Source organism: Cucurbita pepo, chromosome 3 (genome assembly GCF_057944985.1).
Source record: "Cucurbita pepo subsp. pepo isolate OVF chromosome 3, ASM5794498v1, whole genome shotgun sequence".
Classification (NCBI taxonomy): domain Eukaryota; kingdom Viridiplantae; phylum Streptophyta; class Magnoliopsida; order Cucurbitales; family Cucurbitaceae; genus Cucurbita; species Cucurbita pepo.
The window spans coordinates 4047837-4070074 of NC_141800.1; the positions used below are offsets into that span (position 1 = coordinate 4047837).

Consider the following 22238-nt stretch of genomic DNA (forward strand, 5'->3'; position numbering starts at 1 on the left):
TATTATTTTAAGACGTTTCAAATGTCATTTTATCGATTTTTATTATTCAATTTTAACTAATTAACGATGACAAATATCAATTAAATCTGTTAAATATCTTTAATTTTCGATATTTTTGGAAATGGGAAGAACCCCAATTCATTGAACTGACTAATTAGCATTTTTTTTTGTTTAATGCTCACAAAATCTTTGATTAATCCAAGACAAAGATATGGTAATTAATGTAAATGATTTAGAGTTTTATTTATTTATTTATTTATTTATTTATCTTTTAGTTTAAACAATGAAACGACTTCGTTTTGAGGGTTGGAAGAATATAGGGAACCAGAAAACGACATGTCGAAACGAAAACCAAGGCCTTGTCCAGTATGTTAAGGGCACTTGCCTTTCCCTTCACGTGGCTGTCACGTGCATGATTAGAAATTACCATACTTTTCATTAAAATAATAATTTGAAAAGCATTAGAGAAGAGAGAAATGGAAGCTCGAGAGGATAGAACGGTACATAAACAATTTTCATCTCGACAATGAAGATTTTGGTCACAAGAAGGGCATAATCGTAATATTTATCGATTATATTCATTTCATGGGTGGACGATAATTTTTATGTAGCTGCTCATAAGCTTATCGACATGAAGCAGAAGGATACATGACCAATTCGAATTCGCTACTGAACCTATTGTTAAAAGGTCAAGTTCTGCAAATGCAACATGCAAATAATATCGATTAAAATTTATTAAAGTTCACTGATTCTTTACGTGACCCATTCATTTATTTATTTTGTGTGTAAAGAAAAATATACGAAACATTAAATGTGGGATTATGTCGAGGATTAAGCTAAAATGGTGTGACATATTATAAGCTTTGTAACATTATATTATATTGTGATTTAAATAATAATTTTGTAGGGATAATGTTTTTGTTTATTTTAGGTTGTTTGTCTGTTCATTTTATTTGTCCTTTGTCTTTGTACCCACACCTTCCTGGAACCTTTAATTCTCTGTCTTATTAAACAAAATTATTTATTTATTTAGTTGATTTTTCAAGATTTGATACGTATTTTTGAAGAATATTATTTATAAAATAATAATAATAATAGAATATATATATATATTTTTTCAATATATAAAAAAAATGGAATTTGGATAAATGAAATTCATATGCAGATGAAATGAATCTCTTTTTTCTCAAAAAAAGAAAAAAAAATAATAATAATTAAATTCCATTTGTTTTTTATTTAAGATATTTATTTATTTTATTTAATGATCCAACATGATATTTCTCCCCTCAATTAGAATATTATAAAATAATATCTTTATTTATTCCCTTATTATGTTATTTCTATTTACCAAAAAAAAAAAAAAAAAAAAAAAAAAATCCAAACTTTAAATTAAAAAAAATACTCATTGATATTTTTCAACACGGTTGCAAGAAATGTTTAAATTTGATAATTTTGACACGTATGATCGACCACCAACATCTGAAAATGATTTTGTTTTTGGCCAATTTTCGTTGGACCGATACATATAATCGACAACCAACATCCAAAAATGGTTTGCTCCTAGTCAATTTTCATTCAATGACGATGACGACAGGTACTATCAGCAACTTTCTGTTCGTATTTAGGGCAATTTCGAAAAATCCTACCCGACCCTTCAACAAGCCTATCTTTGCCCCTCTTGTCTATCTGATGTTTCTATCTTGCTTATGTCTCAACTTGTTTTCAATGCCCACTTTGTGTGGTGTGTTAAATGATGCACTGTTCTCCTCGATCGCATCATGACACTCGTCTAGGCCCTCACGTGGCCGAATGGGCGCCACTTGAGGGTCGCTGCTTCTCTTGTCGCAACGTGAGGGTTACAGCGTACTCTCTTCATAGTTAGGTTGTGACATTCTCCCTCACTTAAACTAGTCATCGTACTCGATCACTTACTTGGGTCACAACCTAAGACTTGAATTTCGATTAAAAATAAGCCTATCATACCTGTCGAAACGTACGATCGTGACAAATATTAAATTTTTTTACAAAATACTTAATATTCCCAAATATCGACCCTACACAAATTTTGAAAAAAAATACACAAATTGAACATTTCTTACCACATTGTTGAAAAATACTGATCAAATGAAAATCAAACTCAAAATTTAGAGATAAAACAGGTAACATTTTGAAACACCTGATTCGAACCGAAAACACAGATACCCAAAAACGTTATTTTTTTTTTCGAGCTATGAATATATAAGATCGAAACGACTTTATTTCCCACTAATATTCGAAAACCGAAAGGGAAAAGCATCAACTTTTTTTCATTTATCCAAAGATTCATAGGAATAATACTATAACATGAATGAATTCCCCAATTCTAAACCTAAAAACTACACCAAAAGGAAAGAACAAGGAAGCATCCCTTCAAGTCTCCCAAGAACCAAAATGGCTTCTCAAATCCCAAAACCATTCTTTCTTTCTTTCTTCTTCAAATTTTAATATCAATGGGTCGACCAACTTTCTTGGTGTTTGAATCCCCAAATAAATGCTGTTTTTCAAACCCAAGAGAGTGAGAAACCTGGATTCCCTTCTCTATATAACTCCACGCCCCTTAGTACTCATCAAACAAACCGAACAATACCGTTCGTATCACTAGAGTTGTTGCATACGCTACCATGAGAGACGGAAAGAACAAGAACAAGATCAAGAACAAGAACAAGAAGGTTTCGTGGAGATCACGATCGTCTTTTGGGAGCTATATTAGAGAGCAAAAAGGAAGACTTTACATTATTCGAAGCTGCATCGTAATGCTCCTCTGTTGGCATGACTGACTCCATTGTTCGTATCGTCTTGTTTTTAATTTTCATGAAAAGGGTTCGTACCAGGAGAGTTGTTGCAGACGCCACCATGGGAGAAGGGAAGAACAAGGTTTCGTGGAGATCACACAGGAGCTATATTAGAGAACAAAAGGAAGACTTTACATTATTCGAAATTGCATCATAATGCTCCTCTGTTGGCATGACTAACTCCATTGTTCGTATCGTCTTATTTTTAATTTTCACGAAAAGGGTTCGTACCAGTAGAGATGTTTTGTTCGAGCATGATTTGAAATCCCGACAAATTGAGTTGATCGGTGATGATAATAGCTTAGATTTGAGCTCGGTGATTGTAGTAGTCTCCATTTTCCATATTCAAATGTAAATAGTAGAGAAAATTAAAATTTTATTTAATTTCTTCCCCATCTTTTTCCTATTTTTCTTATTCTTTTGTTTAAGTAATATAATTATAAAAACGTATTAATATATTTTTTAAAAACATATTTTTAACAAATTTAAAATAATTCAAAAACATTTTGAGACTATTTATTAAATCATAAAAATAATTTAAAAAATCTAAATCACAATAAAAAAAAAATAATTAAAAAAGAAATCTTATAAAAGAAGTGTTTCACTTTTAAAATTGCTTTTTTCTCAAAAGCAATATATCAATTAAAATAATATAATATATTTTATTTATTTGCAAAATGAGAGTATATATTCCCATTTCTATTGTCAAATCAAACCTTTAAAATATCTAATTTATTCCATTTTTCAAAAAAAAAATTAAAAAATTAAAAAATTAAAAAATTAAAAAAAAAATACCACCGAAAAATAATATTCGGCGCCCGATGACCTCGGAATTTCTCGATACATGATGGTTAAGAAATACACTTAATTTTAGATTTTTATGATTGAATCACTTAAAATAAAATGTATTCTTCTCATCTCATGCTCATTTGTGTAAGAATTAGGAATTCTTCTTCGAGCTCGTCTAGCTTGCTTGCAATAGCCCTCGCCCACTCCTCTTTCTGCCTGCCCCGCTTTGCTCTAAACCCCGCTACTCCTCTTAACCCTGAACTCTGGACAACCTATCATACGATTCTGGTAAGTTTCATTCATTATATGAAGTACGGTGAAGGATCATTCTAGTCTAGTTTGTTCCAGGAGAGTACATGGTGAAGGTAAGGTAACACTGTGATTCTTGTTCAAAAAAACAAACCGAAGGCGTTTGAGTTATTGGCTCATCCAACTCGGCAGCATTCATGAGTCGACTCGCAGAGGAGAGAAGCAACGAAACCAATCAGGAGAGTAAAAGAGTGAAAGAAGGTTCAGGAGGGTAGCAGCTTTACCATCTCTGGTTCTTGGTAATGCCATCTGTCCTTGTAACGCCCACATCCACCGCGAGCAGATATTGTCCTCTTTGGGCTTTCCCTTTTGTACTTCCCGTCAAGGCTTTAAGACGCGCCCAGATCCACCGCCAGCAGATATTGTCCTCTTTGGGCTTTCCCTTTTGGGCTTCCCCTCAAGGTTTCCACATCCTAGTGATTTGTTCTCCTCCCCAACCAATGTGGGACATCATAATCCACCCCCCTTCGGAGCCCAACGTCCTCGCTGGCACTCGTTCCTTTATCTAATCGATGTGGGACCGCCCCCAAATCCACCCCCCTTTGGGGCCCAGCGTCTTTACTAGCACACCGCCTCGTGTCTACCCCCCTTCGGAGAACAGCGAGAAGGCCGGCACATCGTCCGGTGACTGGCTCGGGTAATTGTAACGTTCAGATCCACCGCTAGCAGATATTGTCCTCTCTGGGTTTTCCTTTTGGGCTTCCCCTTAAGGCTTTAAAACGCGTCTGCTAGGGGAAGGTTTCCACACCTTTATAAAGGTGATTTGTTCTCCTCCCCAACCAATGTGGGACATCACAGTTCTTTTGCGCCTCATACGCCGGCTCATTTGGTTCAGTAGCTAATTCATTTACTCTCCTGTAAACACGAAAGATTCGCAAAGAAAAGTGCTAATGCTACAACCAGTCCATGACTTCATATATATATTTAAAAGTAATAATAGAAATTTAATATTTTAAAATGTTTATTTAAATTAAGGAGAAGCATTTATGACGTGATAATTCTAAAAGAAATTGGAAATTTAATATTAAAAAAAAAAAACATTTAGGCTATAATGGATGTATTTTTTCATATGGGCTTTAGGCTATCAATATGTAACTCTATTGGATAAGGCCCTAAATAGTTTGGAGTCTTTAAATTCTCTGTTGGTAATGGAAAGACGAGCTTCTTTATTAGAACGGTATCTGCTCGAAGAGCCCACACTCGACTCTCGAGATTTACGGATCGTCGTATAAAGACTTCGATTTGACAAATTTCAAACAATCCCAACGTTTGGCAGATCAGTAAAAGAGAATCTACTAGTTTAATTCTGATTTGAATAAGTTTCTAAACTCTAGGGACCGAACGTGACTATACCGAGCCCTACCCTGTTCTCTCATGTTGAGTCACATGTAACGTGGGTTGAAGCTCGGGATAGGAATGGAATAATTTTTGGGTCGGACGAGATACACTATGCAAAAAGTTATGAGCAAAAAAGGTAAGCAAGGGGGGGCCTTAGAAGAATATTTCACATTTTTCATAACGTCCAATGTTTTTCATAATGATTTTGTTCTTCATCTTTATATATATTTGTCACCTTTTGTACGAACCCACTTTATATTTGATTCCTTCTCTAAACATAACCTACATTTAACTCATCTACCAATGAAATGATATCCTCGTTGGATGCGCGTTTGGTCGACTTATGTTGATCGGACGTGTTGAGCTCGTCGAGTTAAGGTCAAGAACAAAATTTGAGCTTTAATGACTGTAAAACGAGATTCGACCGAGTCAATGGTCAATTAGGGTTACTAATTTGAAAAAATAATGCATAGCATAATCTACGTCCCTTAACTGGTCTCTCACAGTTCTCTCATCGCTCTTTAATCTCGTGGTACCATTCAGCCAACCCGTAACAACTCAAGTTCACCACTAGCAGATTGTAATGGCCCAAACTCAACGTTAGCCGATATTGTCCTCTTTGGGCTTTCCCTTTCGTGTTTCCCCTCAAGACTTTAAAACGGGTATGCTAGGAGGCTGTTCCTAGAAGGGGGGTAGACCCGATTTACAAATGGTATCAGAGCCAGACACCCGACTATGTGTCAGCAAGGAGGCTATTCCTCGAAAGAGGTAGACACGAGGCGGTGTGCCAGTAAGGATGCTGGCCCCAAAGGGGGGTGGATTTGGTGGTGGTCACACATCGATTGGAGAAAAGAACGAGTGTCAGCGAGGACGTTGGACCCTGAAGCGGGTGGATTATGATATCCCACATTGGTTGGGGAGGAGAACGAAACACCTTTTATAAGGATGTAAAAACCTTTCCCTAGCAAACGCGTTTTAAAGCCTTGAGGGGACGCCCGAGAGGAAAAGCCCAAAGCGGACAGTATCTGCTAGCAGTGGATCGAGGAGAAGTGATTTGTTTCCTTCTCCAACCGACGTGGGATCAACACGTTCGGGAACATGAACCATATAGAATTTGGGCATTATTACAATGATCAAAACATAGTTTGTCAGAAGCTACTATTGATGGAGGCCAACAATTTAACTTTTAGCATTACAAACCCATACTTCACGAATCAAATAGTAACAAAAGAACAGAGATATGAATGACAATGCTTGGCCTTGTTACTCATCTATTATTGCCTACCTTATTTGTTTTTGTCCATATTGACTTCTTACGCTCGGTTTCCTTATTTGTGTTTTACGTTGTATTACTATTTTTTCAATTCTCGTTAATCAACGTCTGCGTTGTGCTGGTTAGGTTAGACATTATCGAGCAATCTAAACAACCAGTTTGAATAATCTTTTACGATTCGAAGATTCATAGCGATCCTCCGAACATAACTTACTCGAACGCTCGTTCCAATCCTCACAAAATTTGATTCGAAGTTAATGGAAATGGGTAATGGGTAATTTGAAAACAAGCCAATTTTCCAAATTGGAAAGTGAAAAATGAGGCCCCAATGATTTTGTTGCACTCAAATGGGATGTGGGTAGGGTTATCGGTACGAAACCGACCCCGATAATAGGTCGACTAAGAAAGGGTTAAAGGAAATGAAAGTTACTATCTATACCAATAAGGTGCACCTTTATTTTCGGTGGTTCAATCATACAAACTTCATGGTTAAACGTGCTTTTTACTTGGAGCAATTCTATGTTGGGTGACTTAGGAATTTTCTTGTCTTGCATGTGAGTGAAGACAAAACGTGCTAGAGCAACTCGTGTTGGTCTATGTGGATAGTCTTCACTCGAGAATACCAAGGTCATCGAATGTCAAATCTGGATTTTGAATGCTAATCCAAATGGGTCGTTTTACATCCAACTTTTGAGGTAAACTTCATGTTCTTTGGCCCTTTGAGCTGAATAAATGAAGTGGTTGGTTGATGAATGGATATGAACGGGTCTCGATCCATTCATATACCCATTCTTTCTTTGGTATTCTCGAGTTTACCTCAAAAGTTTTCGGACCCATTTGGATTAGAATTCGAAATTCGGATTTGACACTCGATAGCTTTGGTATTCTCGAGTGAAGACTATCCCCATAAACCAACACAAGTCGTTCTAGCATGTTTACTATCCCCATAGACCAACACGAGTCATTCTAGCATGTTTTGTCCCCACTCACATACATCACAGGAAAATTCCTAGGTCACCCAACATAGAATTGCTCCAAATAAAAAACACGTTTAACCATGAAGTTCCTATGATTGAACCACTGAAAAGAAATGTGCACCTTGTTGGTATAGATAGTAACTTTCATTTCCTTTAACCACCTATTCTCAGGATCACTTTCATACAGATTGGTCTCGATTCATTCATATACCCCTTCTTTCTTTAACTGTAACATCATATAACTATATAATGATCGATCAAGACAAAACCAAAAGTAACGCAAACATTGAGTCTAAGCTATATATGTAACCCTAATGACAAAACTCGAGAAATCATTCAATAATGCCAACCTCGATCAACAAAAAAAAAACAAGTTTCTTCAAGTAGCGTCGAGGAAAATAGAACGGTCAGATCATTCAATTCTAACAATTAAAAGATTTGTTTCTTTTCGTCAATAATGTATCATTTAGACACGGGCCTTTACCATATTGTCGGGCAACACTTGTCGAGCGGAGAGAGTATGACAGAGGGGCACAAGAGAGAAGAGCAGAAGCTTTATTAATGCTAGAGAGAGAGAGAGAGAGGAGAGAGAAAAATGGTTAGAGAGCCATAAGAGGTCAAGGTTAAGGCAGGTAAGGATGCTTCATGTTGTACATGCAGTGAGTGTCGTAGGAACTTTCTTGTCAACACATAAAAGCAAAGACAACACATCATGTTGCTCTTTTAACACATAATTCATTGTCGTTTAAACATGTTTGTCGGGACATTAAGGATTTACATTTTTTAGGTAAAATTTAACGGAGTTTATAGGTTGAGTTGGATCAGGCTAGAATCTTCTTAGATCCAACCCAACCGTTCCGGTTGTAAAAATTTTCAATTTAAAACATGTTGGTTAAATAATAAACCTAACCCAACTTAATTATAAAATATTTGGTTCGATTGTCTCGAGATGTTAGAGTTATCTTTTTCAAATTTTACTATTATTATATGTAAACATCTGTTTATTTATATAAAATTTTCATTTATTTGAACTTAGTTCAACTAAAATACGTTGATAATCCAACTTAAATCATATGGGTTGAGTTGAGTTATTTACTTATCGACGGTTTTGAACACTCAGTAAAATTTTCACGAAATCATATATACCTTTTTGAAATTTGATATATATATAAAATAAATAAACGTCGTCGGGTAAACATTATTAATATAATTAAGTCTAATTATCAGTAATTAGATGTAGGGGTTAAAAGTCTAATTTTCATTACTATTATTATTATTTTTTACCTCTATACATGGGAGTAACCCTAACCTAAAGGGCAATGCCACTAATTTATAGGGCTCCCACTAAAAATCCTTTCTTCTAGTTGGAATGACTCACGATCGAAATGTGTCAAAACAAATAACGGGAGCAGAAAGAGAGATTTTAAATAAAAAGAACCTTAATCATTTATGCTTTTTAATTCTCGTAGTGAAAATAACATATATCTCGTGAGTATTTACAGTGGAAAATACACAACTTATCTCCTAAACTTTCTCTTCAAGTTAAGCAACTATTAAGGATTCTTCCTCGAGATTAACAATTTTCCTAAACCTATTATAACTTCTTTTGTTAAGTCAAGCTTATTAACTCAAATTCTCACGAGCACCATGAAAGTTACGTTAAAAAGCGAAAAGTTCGAATCTTTCTCTTATGGGTTACGAAATTTGTATGAACTAATGGATTTTGAAACGGATTTTCATAACTTAACCCTACCAATTTAGAAGTATAACTATGAGTTTCTTGAAGGTTCTTCCTTTGTTGGCATATCAAGTGGCAATCTCCCACGTTTGAGGGCCCAATCCAAACAAAAAGATACCAAAAAATGGCATTTTTAATGGGTAGAGAGTTGTTTGAGTTTCATATCACTTCCAAAATCCAAACAAAATGGCATCTTCAAGCTTCAATCTCAACCCTTTCCCTTGCTTTCCTCTTGCATTTCCTTCACTTCTCAACCCTGACCCTTCACCCAACAACCCTACTTTCAACTTCCATCAACCCCATCTAGATCCACTCTCATTTCTACCTCCCTATTTCCCGATCGCCCACTTCTCGGCTTCGGCAATGGGGAATAGTATCCAAGCTCTCGGCGACATCCCGAGTGCTCTTACGGTCGGGACGGGGACGAGGACGGGGAAGAAGGATCGACATAGTAAGATTTACACGGCACAGGGTTTACGGGATCGGAGAGTGAGATTATCCATCGATATAGCTCGAAAGTTCTTTGATTTGCAAGATATGTTAGGGTATGACAAAGCTAGCAAAACCCTAGAGTGGCTTTTTGGTAAATCTAGAAAAGCAATTAAAGAGCTTTCAAGGTCCAAGTATGGAAATGTTGAAGAAAAGGAGGAAGATAGTGAAAAAGTTGAGGTTTTTAATCTTCTTGCTAAAGAATCAAGAGCCAAGGCCCGAGCAAGAGCCAGGGACGACGACGATGACAACGACAACGATAGAAAATATTATGGTCATCGAATCAGCGGCGTCGAGGAAGTTTCAGAGCATTGGAGTACCGAAACTTCAAATCTATCAATGGAGGAATACTCTTTCACGAACAAGAGAAGGATTTGTGCTACCAAGTTCATCGGTGACGACGACAACGACAATATGAAACCGTGTCGCGACGACGATGCCGAAGCCTCAAAAGGGTATTTACAAGAACACTCCATGATCAAGAGGAAATGGAAAGCTTCCTCCATTGATGGCATCCCAAGTTATCCTTTTTCCAAGTAATCTCAACCATCAAAGTCTTGAACTTTCTGCTTTTTTACCCTAAAATTTCTGATTTTTCTATGTTTTTTTGCAGGATTTGAGAGTTTAATGAAAACCCTTTTGAGAAATTAAGGATAAAATGCAGCCAAGAACGTCAAAACATGGCCTTTTTTAGATCATATTATAATAATTAAAGACTGATGATGATGTTTTTTCCTGCTTTATAAAGGTTACTACTAGATCATGTTTGATTTCCGTCCTTAGTTTATCCGAATATATATTGTCTTTGTCTTATGCATATCTTCAAATGACAATAGTTTATGGTTTTGGCTGTCAATGGAGGTTGGATTTTGTGAATTTGTTGTCGGGGACATATCAATGTGTGCCAAGTTAATGACGAGTTGACATCGGGAGCATCGAGGAAGAAGTAAATGTTCTTCCTAGGATTGCTAGATATGTCTTAAAATTACTTTTGTCATGTCCAAAATCACTTTAGAACGTATTTCAAACATTAAAAATCAATTTAATGTTATGAAACATGAGATCTCATGTCGGTTGGAGAGGGGAATAAAACATTTCTTATAAGGATGTTGAAACCTCTCCTTAACAGACGCGTTTTAAAATCGTGAGACTGACGGTGATACATAACAGGCCAAAGCGGACAATATTTGTTAATAGTGGGCTTTGGCTGTTATATGGGAATAACATTTTCTGTAATTCTGAACAAAACAAAAGAGATTTTAACCATTTCAAAACCATTTTCAAACATATTTTTTGATAGGTTTGTTTGTCATGTAAGTAGTTCTAAATAGGTTATCATGATTTAACTCAATATTAGGGATTTCTGAGTTCTAGTCTTTGCTATGCTATTCATTCTCGTTCTATGCATATAATTGCTATACGAGCTAGAATTTAGGATGGTATTTGAATTGAGAGGAAAATCGAGCATATTTATATCAAATCAAGTTTTCGAGTTGAGTACTGATTGATTCATTATTTATAGAGCTTCCTGCTCATTGCTTTAGGGTATTTGATTTCATGTGTTAAAAAAAAAAAAAAAAAAAAAAAAAAAAAAAAAAAAACTTTGTGAAAAGCCTTTGTAAAAGACATTTGAAAATGAAAGTAAAAGTGCAAATAACTGTCAAAAAAATGATTGACATGAAACATTAGCAACCTAGCTTCCCCTTTTTGTTAGTAGTTTGACAACATTTGTGCACCCGTCGAGTTTTTAGATTTTCTTTTTCGGGATTAATAGTGTTAATTTACATAATGAAACCGAGTTGTTCGTCCAAACTAAATCGAGGGTTTAGCTTGTATTTGTATGGTTTGGTTAAGAAGCTAAATGAGTTCGAGAGAAACCAGGTGTATATAAGTAGGGCATCTCGGAGTTGGAAGATTTGAGTATTCAAACTCTTAGGTCGAGGATAAATGCTTAAACCATTTGACCTATGTTCAAGTTGATAGAATCGATGAAGTAAAAACATAAATAAAAAGAAACGTTGAATGAAGTTTCTTTTAGTTCAACAACGTCACTCTCGACCGAGAACATAGAACTTAATTAGTTGACATGTTAAATACAGTTGAGATCGAGCATTCCCACGTGTTGAACAAATTAAAGAGGAAATTAAAGGTGATTAGTAGAGAATAATGATGGTAAGTATTATTAGATAATGGAATTTGGGGAGAAGGGAAAGAAAAAGGAGTGATTTGAGAGTAGGGGTAGGGGTAAGGGGAAATACCAAAACGGCTTTGAAACCACAACCAGCCAGGCCCCATCTTCATAAATATTATAATATTCCCATTTATTTTATTTATTTTTGTACCGTACGTGTCCAAATTAGAGACCTCCACGGAACGGGCCATAAAATCCTATAAAATCATTACTAACATCAATAATCAAACGAGTAATGATGAATCTAAACATAGGTTCGTGTATAAGACGCTACCGATTTATGTTCAAGTTATCTTTAGTTCTAGGACAATGTTGAACTATACTAGAATGTTACAATCGTCGTTTGTTGTTGTTGAAAATTATAAATTGATTTGTCTGTTTGTGAACTTTTAATATATTTTATCTAAAATAATATTGAATGAATTGGTGATAAATAAATAAAAATTTAAAAATTATTTTTTTAACCTGACAACCCAACTCAAAAATATGAAAAATTTTGGGTTGGGTTGGGTTACCAATCCAACCCACCCGAACATTTGGGTTGGTCCAAAAAAATTCCATCAACCCAATTCAACTCGACCCATGTACACCCCTACTAACTAGTATCTTAAAGGTCAATAGTTCAATCTATCCGTGGTGCCTATTGATGAATCTAAGCACAGCTCCTTATATAAGACAAATTAATATTTTAAAAATAAATAGTTCGATCTATCCATTGTGTCCGTTGATAAATCTAAGCATAGGTCCATATATAAGACACTAACTAACATCTTAAAAGTCGACTCGTTGTACTCGTCGGTGTTGTTGGACTCAAAACAGAAACTAAAGCAAGAAAAAGGTGGAAAATTAGGAGTGCAGAAAAGCCAGTGGGGATGATGAGATGAGAAAGCTGGAGGGAGATGGGATTTTCTTTCACAGATTCCCAGGAAACAAACAGAAAATTTTGACTGAATCAGAAATGGTAAAATCTATCCCATATATATATATATATCCCTTCCTCCATATGATGTCTCTGTAAAATTACTCTAAAAAGAAGATGAAGACATGCAAAGGTAACAATACAATGAACTGAGTGAATTTAGAGAGATAAAAAGAAGAGAGGTATCTAAATCTGTTGATGAACCCTTAGAAAATGAAACATAAAATGGAACACAAAATCCCATAAGTTTGGAAGCAATACACTTCAAAGTTAAGAGGTCTGAGTCTCTGACACTACACTCACTTCACTCTTCATTACATCTAAACTCAAACCGCAGAACAGAACAGAAGCTATATATAGTGCAGTGATTCATATAATATATACACAACTTTCTAGGGTTTAGGGTTTATAAAAAAGAATGGGTTTCTTGCAATCTATGTTCTCCAGGTATGATCATCAAAGACATCAGCAAAATTTAAACTTATAGTCATCTTTACTTTCTAGCTTTGCAGATTACACATACATACATACATACATATTGCCTTTAATGATGAGGAAGAGTACTTCACTTCCTTAAGAACTGTACTTTTTTATTTGAAAAAATTGAAAGTAAATGTTGAAGGACAAAGATTGAATAGAAGGTTAAGACAATGGATTAAGAGTGGAGATTAGTGAAAAAATGGAAACTAAACATAAACCCTATTCAAAACTCATATCTTTGGCCAGACACAATCTTTCAGCCTCTCAACTTTCATACCATTAATAATGTACTACTAAATTAGTCACATTGAAGTTTAGTTTATAACAATGATAAGTTGAGTTTATAACAATGATAAGTAATTAAAAACATTGTCTAATGAATGATAAGTAATTAAAAACATTCTTCTTAGTTCATTTATTCGAGGGAGTTCATTATCGTTTATAAATCTACGGTAATAAATTTCAGTTGTTTAACAAGAAGCTTATTGTAATAGCCTAAGCCCACCGCCAGCAGATATTGTCCTTTTTTGACTTTTTCCTTTCAAGTTTTCCCTCAAGATTTTTAAATCAGAGTGGTTTCTACACCCTTATAAAGAATGTTTTATTCTCCTCTCTAACTGATGTGTAATCTCCCACTTATGTTGAGCGGTTATCGAAAGTTAGCTTAACAGTTTCGCTAATGCAAGTACCTAAGAACACACAAGTATTTTGTATAAACTACCACTTTCACTGCACACTAGAATTCTTCAAAGGCAAGAACTTAATAGTGATTAATAAGTCGTTAGATCAAATTTTTGCTTCATATCAGTGGCAGTCTGAGTATGATGAATATGTAACTCTAGATTCTCTTCAATTTAACAATCAGTTGATAGTCTGAATAAATGAATCATAACAATGCACAGTGGAAAACGAATTAACGAATTGGTAGATATTATATAGCTATGTATTCAAACAATAATACATAATTCAATGGGTAATCTTAGGTTTGCTACTTCTAGACCAACAATAGGCACTACTAATATCAGTAATGCTACAACGAATAGAAGTTTTGAATGCTCCCCTGCAATTGCTATTGCAGACTAGATTCAGGAGCTTCTATAGCAATATACATAATAGCCAATGCACACAGTGAACACAGTGGTAATATTTTGATATTACCCACAGAAGCAGTCATTTGTAAGCATAAAGACAAGAGGAAGGCTTCAGAAAGGGCTAACCATTCGAGCCAATCTTATCAAAATCTCTGGAACAAGGCGTGGTTTTGGCGGGGCCATAGAATCCTTTGCAAGAGCTTCCTCATCGCCAGCATGTAATATGGAAACTATTTGATCAAATAGTTCATCATTTCCTCCCCGGAAAGGATCCTGCAAAAGATAATCAGAAGTTTCACAAATTGACTTTGCAGAGTGACGTAAGCTGCGATCTCTCATCTTCCCAAGTAGAACATGAAACGAAAGTAACATTAATCTTTTTTGACTTCTTGAAATAGAATGGTTAAGTTACCTCTCCTTTTCTAAGACTATTTATATAAGTGTGTATATAATTTAGTTAAATGAGTTTGTCAAAAGACATCGAAAAATAAGACGATCGAATTCCATAACCACATTTTTTTGCACCTTTTTTTCCTAGATCTTTTGTGATAGCTTTGTGGAAGTCAAAAAGCCCAAAAAGTATTCAATTTTGGGTTTTGCTATCATATAAATCCAAAAAGTATTCAATTTTGGGTTTTGCTATCATATAAATCTTTCTGATATCAATCTTGAGAATAACCAAAAGACAACAACAGAAGCTACCACAGAGCCATGAGATCAGCTTACTTGAAGGAACAAATCTGTATGAGTTTTTCCCTCATAGAGAAATAGGTCAGCTTGTGCCCCTGCTTTTCGAAGTGTCTCCACAAACGTTACACTGCAAATTTGAAATTAGCGTATGAAAGTTTAAAGGACATAGAACTTATTCATCCAACCATGTGAATATATTTTTTGATGGCAAAGTGCTGCTTGAAGTCGCAAACAGCGTATGTACGCCATAATTGGATTGCTTTTCCTTTTACTGGTTTCATAGCTATGCATAATTTATATACTAGTATGAGAGCAGGAGCTGATTAGCAAACATCTATTATAAGATTGCAGAAAAGCTATAAAATCTTGATAAGTAGAAGGCCATATGCGCTTTTTTCTTTCCACTCCAAGTACATACTTTAAACCACTAAAAATACCTTCTTTCACATTCACCAATTCAAACGAAATTAAAAAATGCAGCACTTAACTATTCCATAAATTGAAGAAAATAGGTTACTTAAAATATTTTATTAGCATTCATCTGATATCAATTCAATGAGAGTATCTCACTAACCTGGCATCTGACGGGATTGAATAATCACCAGTGCCATGGAAAAGAACAAAAGATGGTAAACTGGGTACAACATCTCTAATGCTAGGATCTTGGATTCTTATTTCCGGGGAAAATTTGGACAAAGATTCTTCACCTTCCATTATGCTACAGAAAAACAAAATGGCACAAATTGAAAAAGAATAAGTCGACATAAATCAGTCAGTAATGAAGAGAAACGTGACATTTAGAACCTACCTCAAAAAGACGGAACGATATAAACCCCGACTATCAAAGTGATCAATTAGTTTCAATAAGTTATACCTGTTCACAGAATTCAGAAAAGGAAACTTGAGTACAGGGTCCTCGTCCATGAACCGAACAAGAAAGAAAATTGCACAGTCATCAAACTGGGACCTCATACAGCAATGAAATAAAATTATAAAGAGCAACGATCAATTAAAGACGTTTCTACTACTTTCTAGCAGGACTACATTTTGACGAATGAACTGTTTGTGAAATTCAATCCTCAAATATATGGGCTTCAACTTTTAATATCTATAGAATGCAAGGCATTTCCCTTGTCCCCACACATAGATAATAAAAAAATTGAGAGGAAAAGGCATATAAACCATTGGCACGAAAAAGGATCAACCAAGTAGAGGCCTTTCAGTTTTTATAAGGTCCCCTTAAGCTATACTCTGAAAGGAAAGTAAAAGCATTTACACCAGTCAAGAGCCAATACAAAAACATGGCCAGAGAATCTACCCAAGGGGAGGGATTTGTTGTTAAAGCTCCAGAGATGAGAAGTTGAGAGGTTAAACTCAGTAGTAGAGCCATCAACTAGCAACAACCAGCTTTTTTTTTTTTTTTATTGCACAAGTCCAGGAAAAATATGGATAACGTCTATGATTCAAATTCTTCTCATCTTTACTTATCTCTCATCCTGTTGTTCTATTCTGTCTAACACCTTTTAAGCACAAGAATAACACAAAAGTACTTCATCTAAGTGGTCTTCTGAAAAGAACAGAAAATTTAACATAGGTGGCCAAGCATACAATGTTCAACCGTAGACAAATCACAGAGGCTTGGTGCTATTATTTATAAAATTTCCTGGAATCCCATAAATGCCATAAGAATGGAGCGATTTACTAAGAATTTACCCTCCAGATAAACCAAAATAAGCTTTTATTTGGGAGACACTCCAATCTACACTTTCTTCTTTTCCAGCTTCTTTGATTGCTTGCTCCAAGAAGGCACAAACGGAAATATGTGCACCAGCTGATTGTCCCATCAGAAAGATTCTATTCAGATTGGGAAAATAAATATAATAAGATAGTGAACATGTGATGAGGGGTGAGAAAACGAAGAAATTATTCAGTCACCTGTCCTGATCTCCTCCATAGTCTGCTATATTCTTGCATACATATGAAATTCCTTGAGAAATATCTTTCACCATGTCACTAATTGTACCCTGGGGGAAGTTTCTGCAAGGTAGAGAGTTCTGAGATTAAGATAGGAATCTAGGACATGGATAAGAAAGACACATTTATTAAAATATACATTTTTCAAAAATCGATATTATTTTTATACCAAAAAGAAGTGTAAAGTTTAGTTATGCATTTAAACAAATTTGATGTGTTAACTCTAACAAGTTATTATTTTTGTCATATATTATTATTTGTGTCAGCTAATTATGTTTAACAATTGTTTGATACATAACTAACATCTGATAGAATTATATTAACTTTGTATAACTAGATCTGACTGTGCGAATAAGTACCCTACCCATGTTGAACATGTATTGGAGTATCAAAATGTCCTAACACATGTTGGATACAGGCACATTACCCGGGCTAAAGGTCTAAGCTTCTGAGATTTACAAATGTCATTCAGGCAAGTTTCTTGCACCCATCATTCTTCTAACAGAGAACAAACCAGCAGACTCAATACCTCCCCCCCCCCCCCCCCCCCCAGAAAATAAATAATAAAGAAAGGAAGAGAAGAGGTAAAAAAGTTCGTCGTGGTAATGGTTGAAGATAATGCATTACCTATAGTCAATCGAGGCTACAATGACGTCTCTCTCTGCCAACTGCAGTCCTAAAAGTGCTCCCCAGGCTTTATACCTAAATCATTAACATTAATATTGTATTGCCATATGGGAAACTGAGAAGCAAAATAGCTTCCATGAATAGATAACTAAACAAATCAATTTGCTATGTTGGCACATGTCCTTACAGAAAAAAAAGTGATTTGGCCCTTTTAGTTTTTTCATAATTCTTAAAGGTTACCCCAGGATATAAGTTTATCATTCTCGACACCCCACACCGAAAAGAAATCCCTCTTGGAGAAAACATTTACAAGAAGGAGGGAAAGGCTATAATTATTATGTGGTTATTGCAGCTATAGTCCTCTTCGAGAAAACTTGGAAAGGAATAGAATTCTTGAGGATCCTGACGAGATACCATCATGATTCTCAATCTTTTTTTCTTCCTATCCTCCTTTTGGAGCACTCAAAGAGCTTTTGAAATCATTGCTGTTTTTTAATTAAGGCCAACAAACTAACCTGTGTACAGAAAAGATTAGAGAATAATATCATGGAGTAGTGTATTGTAGTAATAAAATTCTATAGCTTTTGAAGAAGAATATTTTAAGAGCTTTATGAAACCAACACCGAAATTCATTACAGAATGGATAAGCAGAATCCTCAGATCACTAACCCAATAATCCAAGCTCCGCCGCTAACAAATATCACAACTGGTTTTTTTTTATCAGTATTTGTAGGTAGATACAGATCCAAGCTGAAACATCATTCCAAAGAAGAAGAAAAAAAAATCATGATTTAGATAATGGTCAATGCAGAAAAAATCAAATATAACAGTTACCTGTCCTAAGCACATACCTATTTCTCGGTTGGTTTCCGTAAATAATATCCCTCCGAACCTGACTTGAGAAGTAATAATCATACATAACTGTTGTAAACAAAAGATAATCAGATCTGCCTTTTCTCCGGTGCATACAATCATGCGGGAATTTTTCCAATAATAATATTTCAGTAAAATTTCCATAAATTGAGATGACAACGTTAATATGAGAGTACGATATTTTCCTTATTACAGAATGTAACTAAAATGTTGAAATGATAGCAAAAATTGCAGGTTGCGTGCTCGCATATGCTCATCGATGATTTTATTTATAAGGGGAACCCATTCAGGACTTAGTATTTCCATCTAATTTGATGTTGAATTCACTGATCAATTTGTTGTACTCATGATATCCAACAAGAGAGATGCAATGATCATGAGATAATCCAAACTCAGCATAATGTGCAAGTTTAATGTGATTTCCATATAGTGCGAGAAAGTTTACTCATTATGAACAAAGCAAATCTACCCCTTGCACCTGAGTTAATGTTTATCTTTACCAAAAAGCAAAGTGAATCCAGAATAATGGGGACAAAACAAAGTGGATAATTTTCATCCGTTCAACTCGTAAGAGGCAGAAACACTATTTGGAGTATTGATGTTAGAAACATGATTATACAGCCTCTCATCTTTTATGGCTTAGCCCTGGCGGATTATTGGTGCACGGACTCCCTTTGTCTATCAGAGAACAGAGAATTAGTAAGTGATTTATTTATGCAGACTGCACCTACCAGTTGAGTGACCTTTTTCGTTAATCTTTTTAACTTCTAGACATAGTTGAGACATGTAAAGGGAAAATTAGAACACAACTTTCCATTTACCATTGAAAAATCATGGAAAAGAAAAAATAAAGAACAGGGATGTTATGAACCAACAACCACCATGAGATTGTTCTAATGGAAGGACTAGTATGAAGTAAACTTAAACACTCTTCCTTAGAGGTCCCTAACCAAACTATTTACTTAGTACAAGCTTCATTAGGCTAAACATCATAAAACTTGACTATTGTTCGAGTGAGTTTACTCAATCTACAAAAATGATTGCCCATAAGAACGAGAATGATAGATCAAAAGAGAGTGCTTATTAAGAAGTTAGTGAGAATGGCAGGCGAGACAAACTTCACGGATTTTAGAGGCTTCTAATAGTGCTTGAATTTGTATTCCCCACACGGAATTTGGCCATAAAAACTCCACCCCAGATTTAAGTCTAAAGACAACAAAATTCCAAGAAGAATTTACAGGAAAAAAAAAACTGTTCAGAGCAAAATGCACTTAGGCAATAAGCTATACAACAAATACCTTGAAGAAAACCGGGCATAAGCAGAATGGCATACACTGCAAGTGCAGTTAACTTCACGACCCACCGGTACCCTACCCTGAACGAAAAGAAGGGATCATGATATATTGAGAGAGGAAGAGCCCACTGAACAATCAAAACTAATATTCATTATGTTGATCTTCCATGATTAATTCAATTTTTTTTATCGACCCTCATGTTCGAACCAACGAAATTAATAAAATAAGAGATTCCATGATTAAAGTAAAATTCTAAGCCACGAACTACTCGTTTCCTTTATAAAAAGCAGAATGGCATCGTGTTGGGGCTTGAAAACCAGCTACGAATTCTAATTACACGAAGCATTCTCCGAAATTTAGGGCATAATCCAACTCAAACTCACATTCACCTCTCAAACAGAACATTCAGGCTTCCAAATAATCGACATAAAAGAGACAGAAGAAATCCATGTCCACATTACCCAAGAGATCGAAGGAGAGTGAAGCCCAACCGAGTAAGAAGAAGCGTTACCGCAGCAGCATGGCCAATATCTCGAGTAAACGACTGCTGACGCCGTGGCGCTTGGGGCTTCTCAGCACCAAGACGGCTCGAAAGCAGACGCCGGGACTCCGCGGAATCCTCGTCAGAACGAATCCCTTGGCCGGAAACCTTCACGACAGGGCGGAGCCGGTCAGCCGGAGCCGCCATCGACGGCCGAAAAGAGGAGAATCAAGGGGATGGAATCCGATCTAAAGGGAAAGTCGGGATGAGATACAGATTTGCACGTCTGATTTTGGTTCAACAGCACAAATTGAAAAGGATGTGAGATTGGAGCGAAAGGAATATAAATAAAATTGGAAATGATTGGACGTTGCAACATTCCAATCAGATTGCCGCGTGTTTCTTACGTGGCAAACCGAATAACGATCTCTGTCCGATTGGGACTCCCATTTCATGGGTCTCTACAAATTTTTTATTCATCATTTTCCTATTGTCGGGTTCCAATTTATTTATTTATTATTATTATTTTTTAATCACGAAGTGTAATTTTTATTTTTTCTAATTTTAAAAATAGGGTTACAATCCAATCTAATTCTACTTTACTGCGATGTTGGCTCACCCGTATAGCCTAATTCACTGTTAAGACATATTGTTTTATTATATGTTTTTGGTCGGGATAAGATTCTCGTTTCCAACCATTCTCTTGTCTCTTAGGCTCGTTAGTTATTTTCCAACAATCTTGGGTGCTAGCCCATCTCGATCGGTCTTACGATGGTTTTATCTATTGTTTCTGATTATGCTTAGTATAAATTTTGGAATCGCATGTAAGACTCGCTTTCATAGTTGTTACTGCTTAGACTCGCTTTCAGTTAAATAACATACAACTCAATGGTAAAAAAATGCTCGGGAACACGATCTTCCTCAGAAGCTGAGAGCTCAAGCACATGCTGTTGGGATTCTTCAAGTTTTGCAGACATATCTGACAGTTGTTTGTTTGCTTCTTATGCTTCCTAATGGGCTTGCTTTTTGTGTGATTCAGATGCACTCAGTTGATCACTTGTTTTCTTCAGTTCTTCCTGGAGTTGAGAATGTCGTGATTCCAATTTAACCACTTTGCTAGGTCCTTTACTCTTCGTTTGACAATGTGGACGAACATCTGATAGAAGAGTTTCGTTTTCAGTTGCATGATGAGAACAACCAGAACTCACAATCCGTTCTTCATTGTAGTCTATAAAGGCATGAGCATTTGTAGAGACATCGTCTTGATGTACAGCTGAAGTCACGTTTGTTGGCTGGTCAAGAACCTCAATAGTTAAACAGTGTTCCCAAAATGGGTTTGAAGAATTTTTATGTACAGCATTTGCTTCTGATTCCTGCATTTTGAGTCGGCAATTTGGCTTAATATGGCCTGGCTTTCCGCAACGATCACACACCACTTTCACCCGACAATCTTGTTTGAAATGACCAGGTTTTCCACATTTGTAACAAACTTTAAATGGCTTCTTTGACAACTCCTCACTTCTGAATTGATTCCCATTTCTTGATGAAGGCTCTGAATGAAAATTCTGTCTCATTTGATCTTTGACATACAACACATCTTTTGACTTCGAGGAAAGCTCGTTGCGGCTAGTCATTCGTTTAATCAAAGCTTCCTGATTAGAAAGCAAATTCTCCAATTCAATAACTGTAGGCTGTTTTGCCCACCGTTGTATTAAGGAAACAAAGGCATAAAGTCTTTTCGTAATCCACGAATAAGATAACGCTGTAATCGAGCATCACTCACGGGCTCCTCAACATCTAATTCTGAAATTTCAGAACACATATTTTTCACTTTCAAGAAATATTCTTCAACAGAAAAATTACCTTGAGTTAC

The 22238-nt window shown here is 35.6% G+C and overlaps 2 protein-coding genes and 1 non-coding gene across 3 annotated transcripts; 2 read left to right on the forward strand and 1 right to left on the reverse strand.

Annotated features, from left to right (window-relative positions):
• Window positions 1-2374: 2374 nt before the first annotated feature.
• LOC111791542 (small polypeptide DEVIL 3) lies at window positions 2375-3216 on the forward strand. Its single transcript, XR_015420456.1, has one exon. It is a non-coding gene; the product is annotated as a small polypeptide DEVIL 3 (transcript).
• Window positions 3217-9384: 6168 nt separating this feature from the next.
• Window positions 9385-10600, forward strand: LOC111791789 (uncharacterized). Its single transcript, XM_023673266.2, has 2 exons — window positions 9385-10280; window positions 10358-10600. Exons 1-2 carry the CDS (start codon window positions 9442-9444, stop codon window positions 10362-10364), a joined length of 846 nt encoding a protein of 281 aa, XP_023529034.2. The 5' UTR covers window positions 9385-9441; the 3' UTR covers window positions 10365-10600.
• Window positions 10601-14247: 3647 nt separating this feature from the next.
• LOC111791763 (isoprenylcysteine alpha-carbonyl methylesterase ICME) lies at window positions 14248-20688 on the reverse strand. The gene is made up of 11 exons (XM_023673233.2): window positions 20346-20688; window positions 19888-19964; window positions 18568-18637; window positions 18386-18466; window positions 17717-17791; window positions 17051-17152; window positions 16829-16969; window positions 15924-15989; window positions 15690-15833; window positions 15152-15242; window positions 14248-14698 (listed from the first exon to the last, which is right to left on the reverse strand). Exons 1-11 carry the CDS (start codon window positions 20570-20572, stop codon window positions 14537-14539), a joined length of 1236 nt encoding a protein of 411 aa, XP_023529001.2. The 5' UTR covers window positions 20573-20688; the 3' UTR covers window positions 14248-14536.
• Window positions 20689-22238: the final 1550 nt, after the last annotated feature.

Coding starts and splice junctions, on each gene's coding strand:
- LOC111791789 (XM_023673266.2), top strand. CDS start 9,442: ATGGCATCTTCAAGCTTCAATCTCAACCCTTTCCCTTGCTTTCCTCTT.
- LOC111791763 (XM_023673233.2), bottom strand. CDS start 20,572: ATGGCGGCTCCGGCTGACCGGCTCCGCCCTGTCGTGAAGGTTTCCGGC. Junction 15,834..15,923: donor TATCGTTCCGTCTTTTTGAG/GTAGGTTCTAAA, acceptor GTTTTTCTGTAG/CATAATGGAAGGTGAAGAAT. Junction 15,243..15,689: donor TCAATCCCGTCAGATGCCAG/GTTAGTGAGATA, acceptor TCAAATTTGCAG/TGTAACGTTTGTGGAGACAC.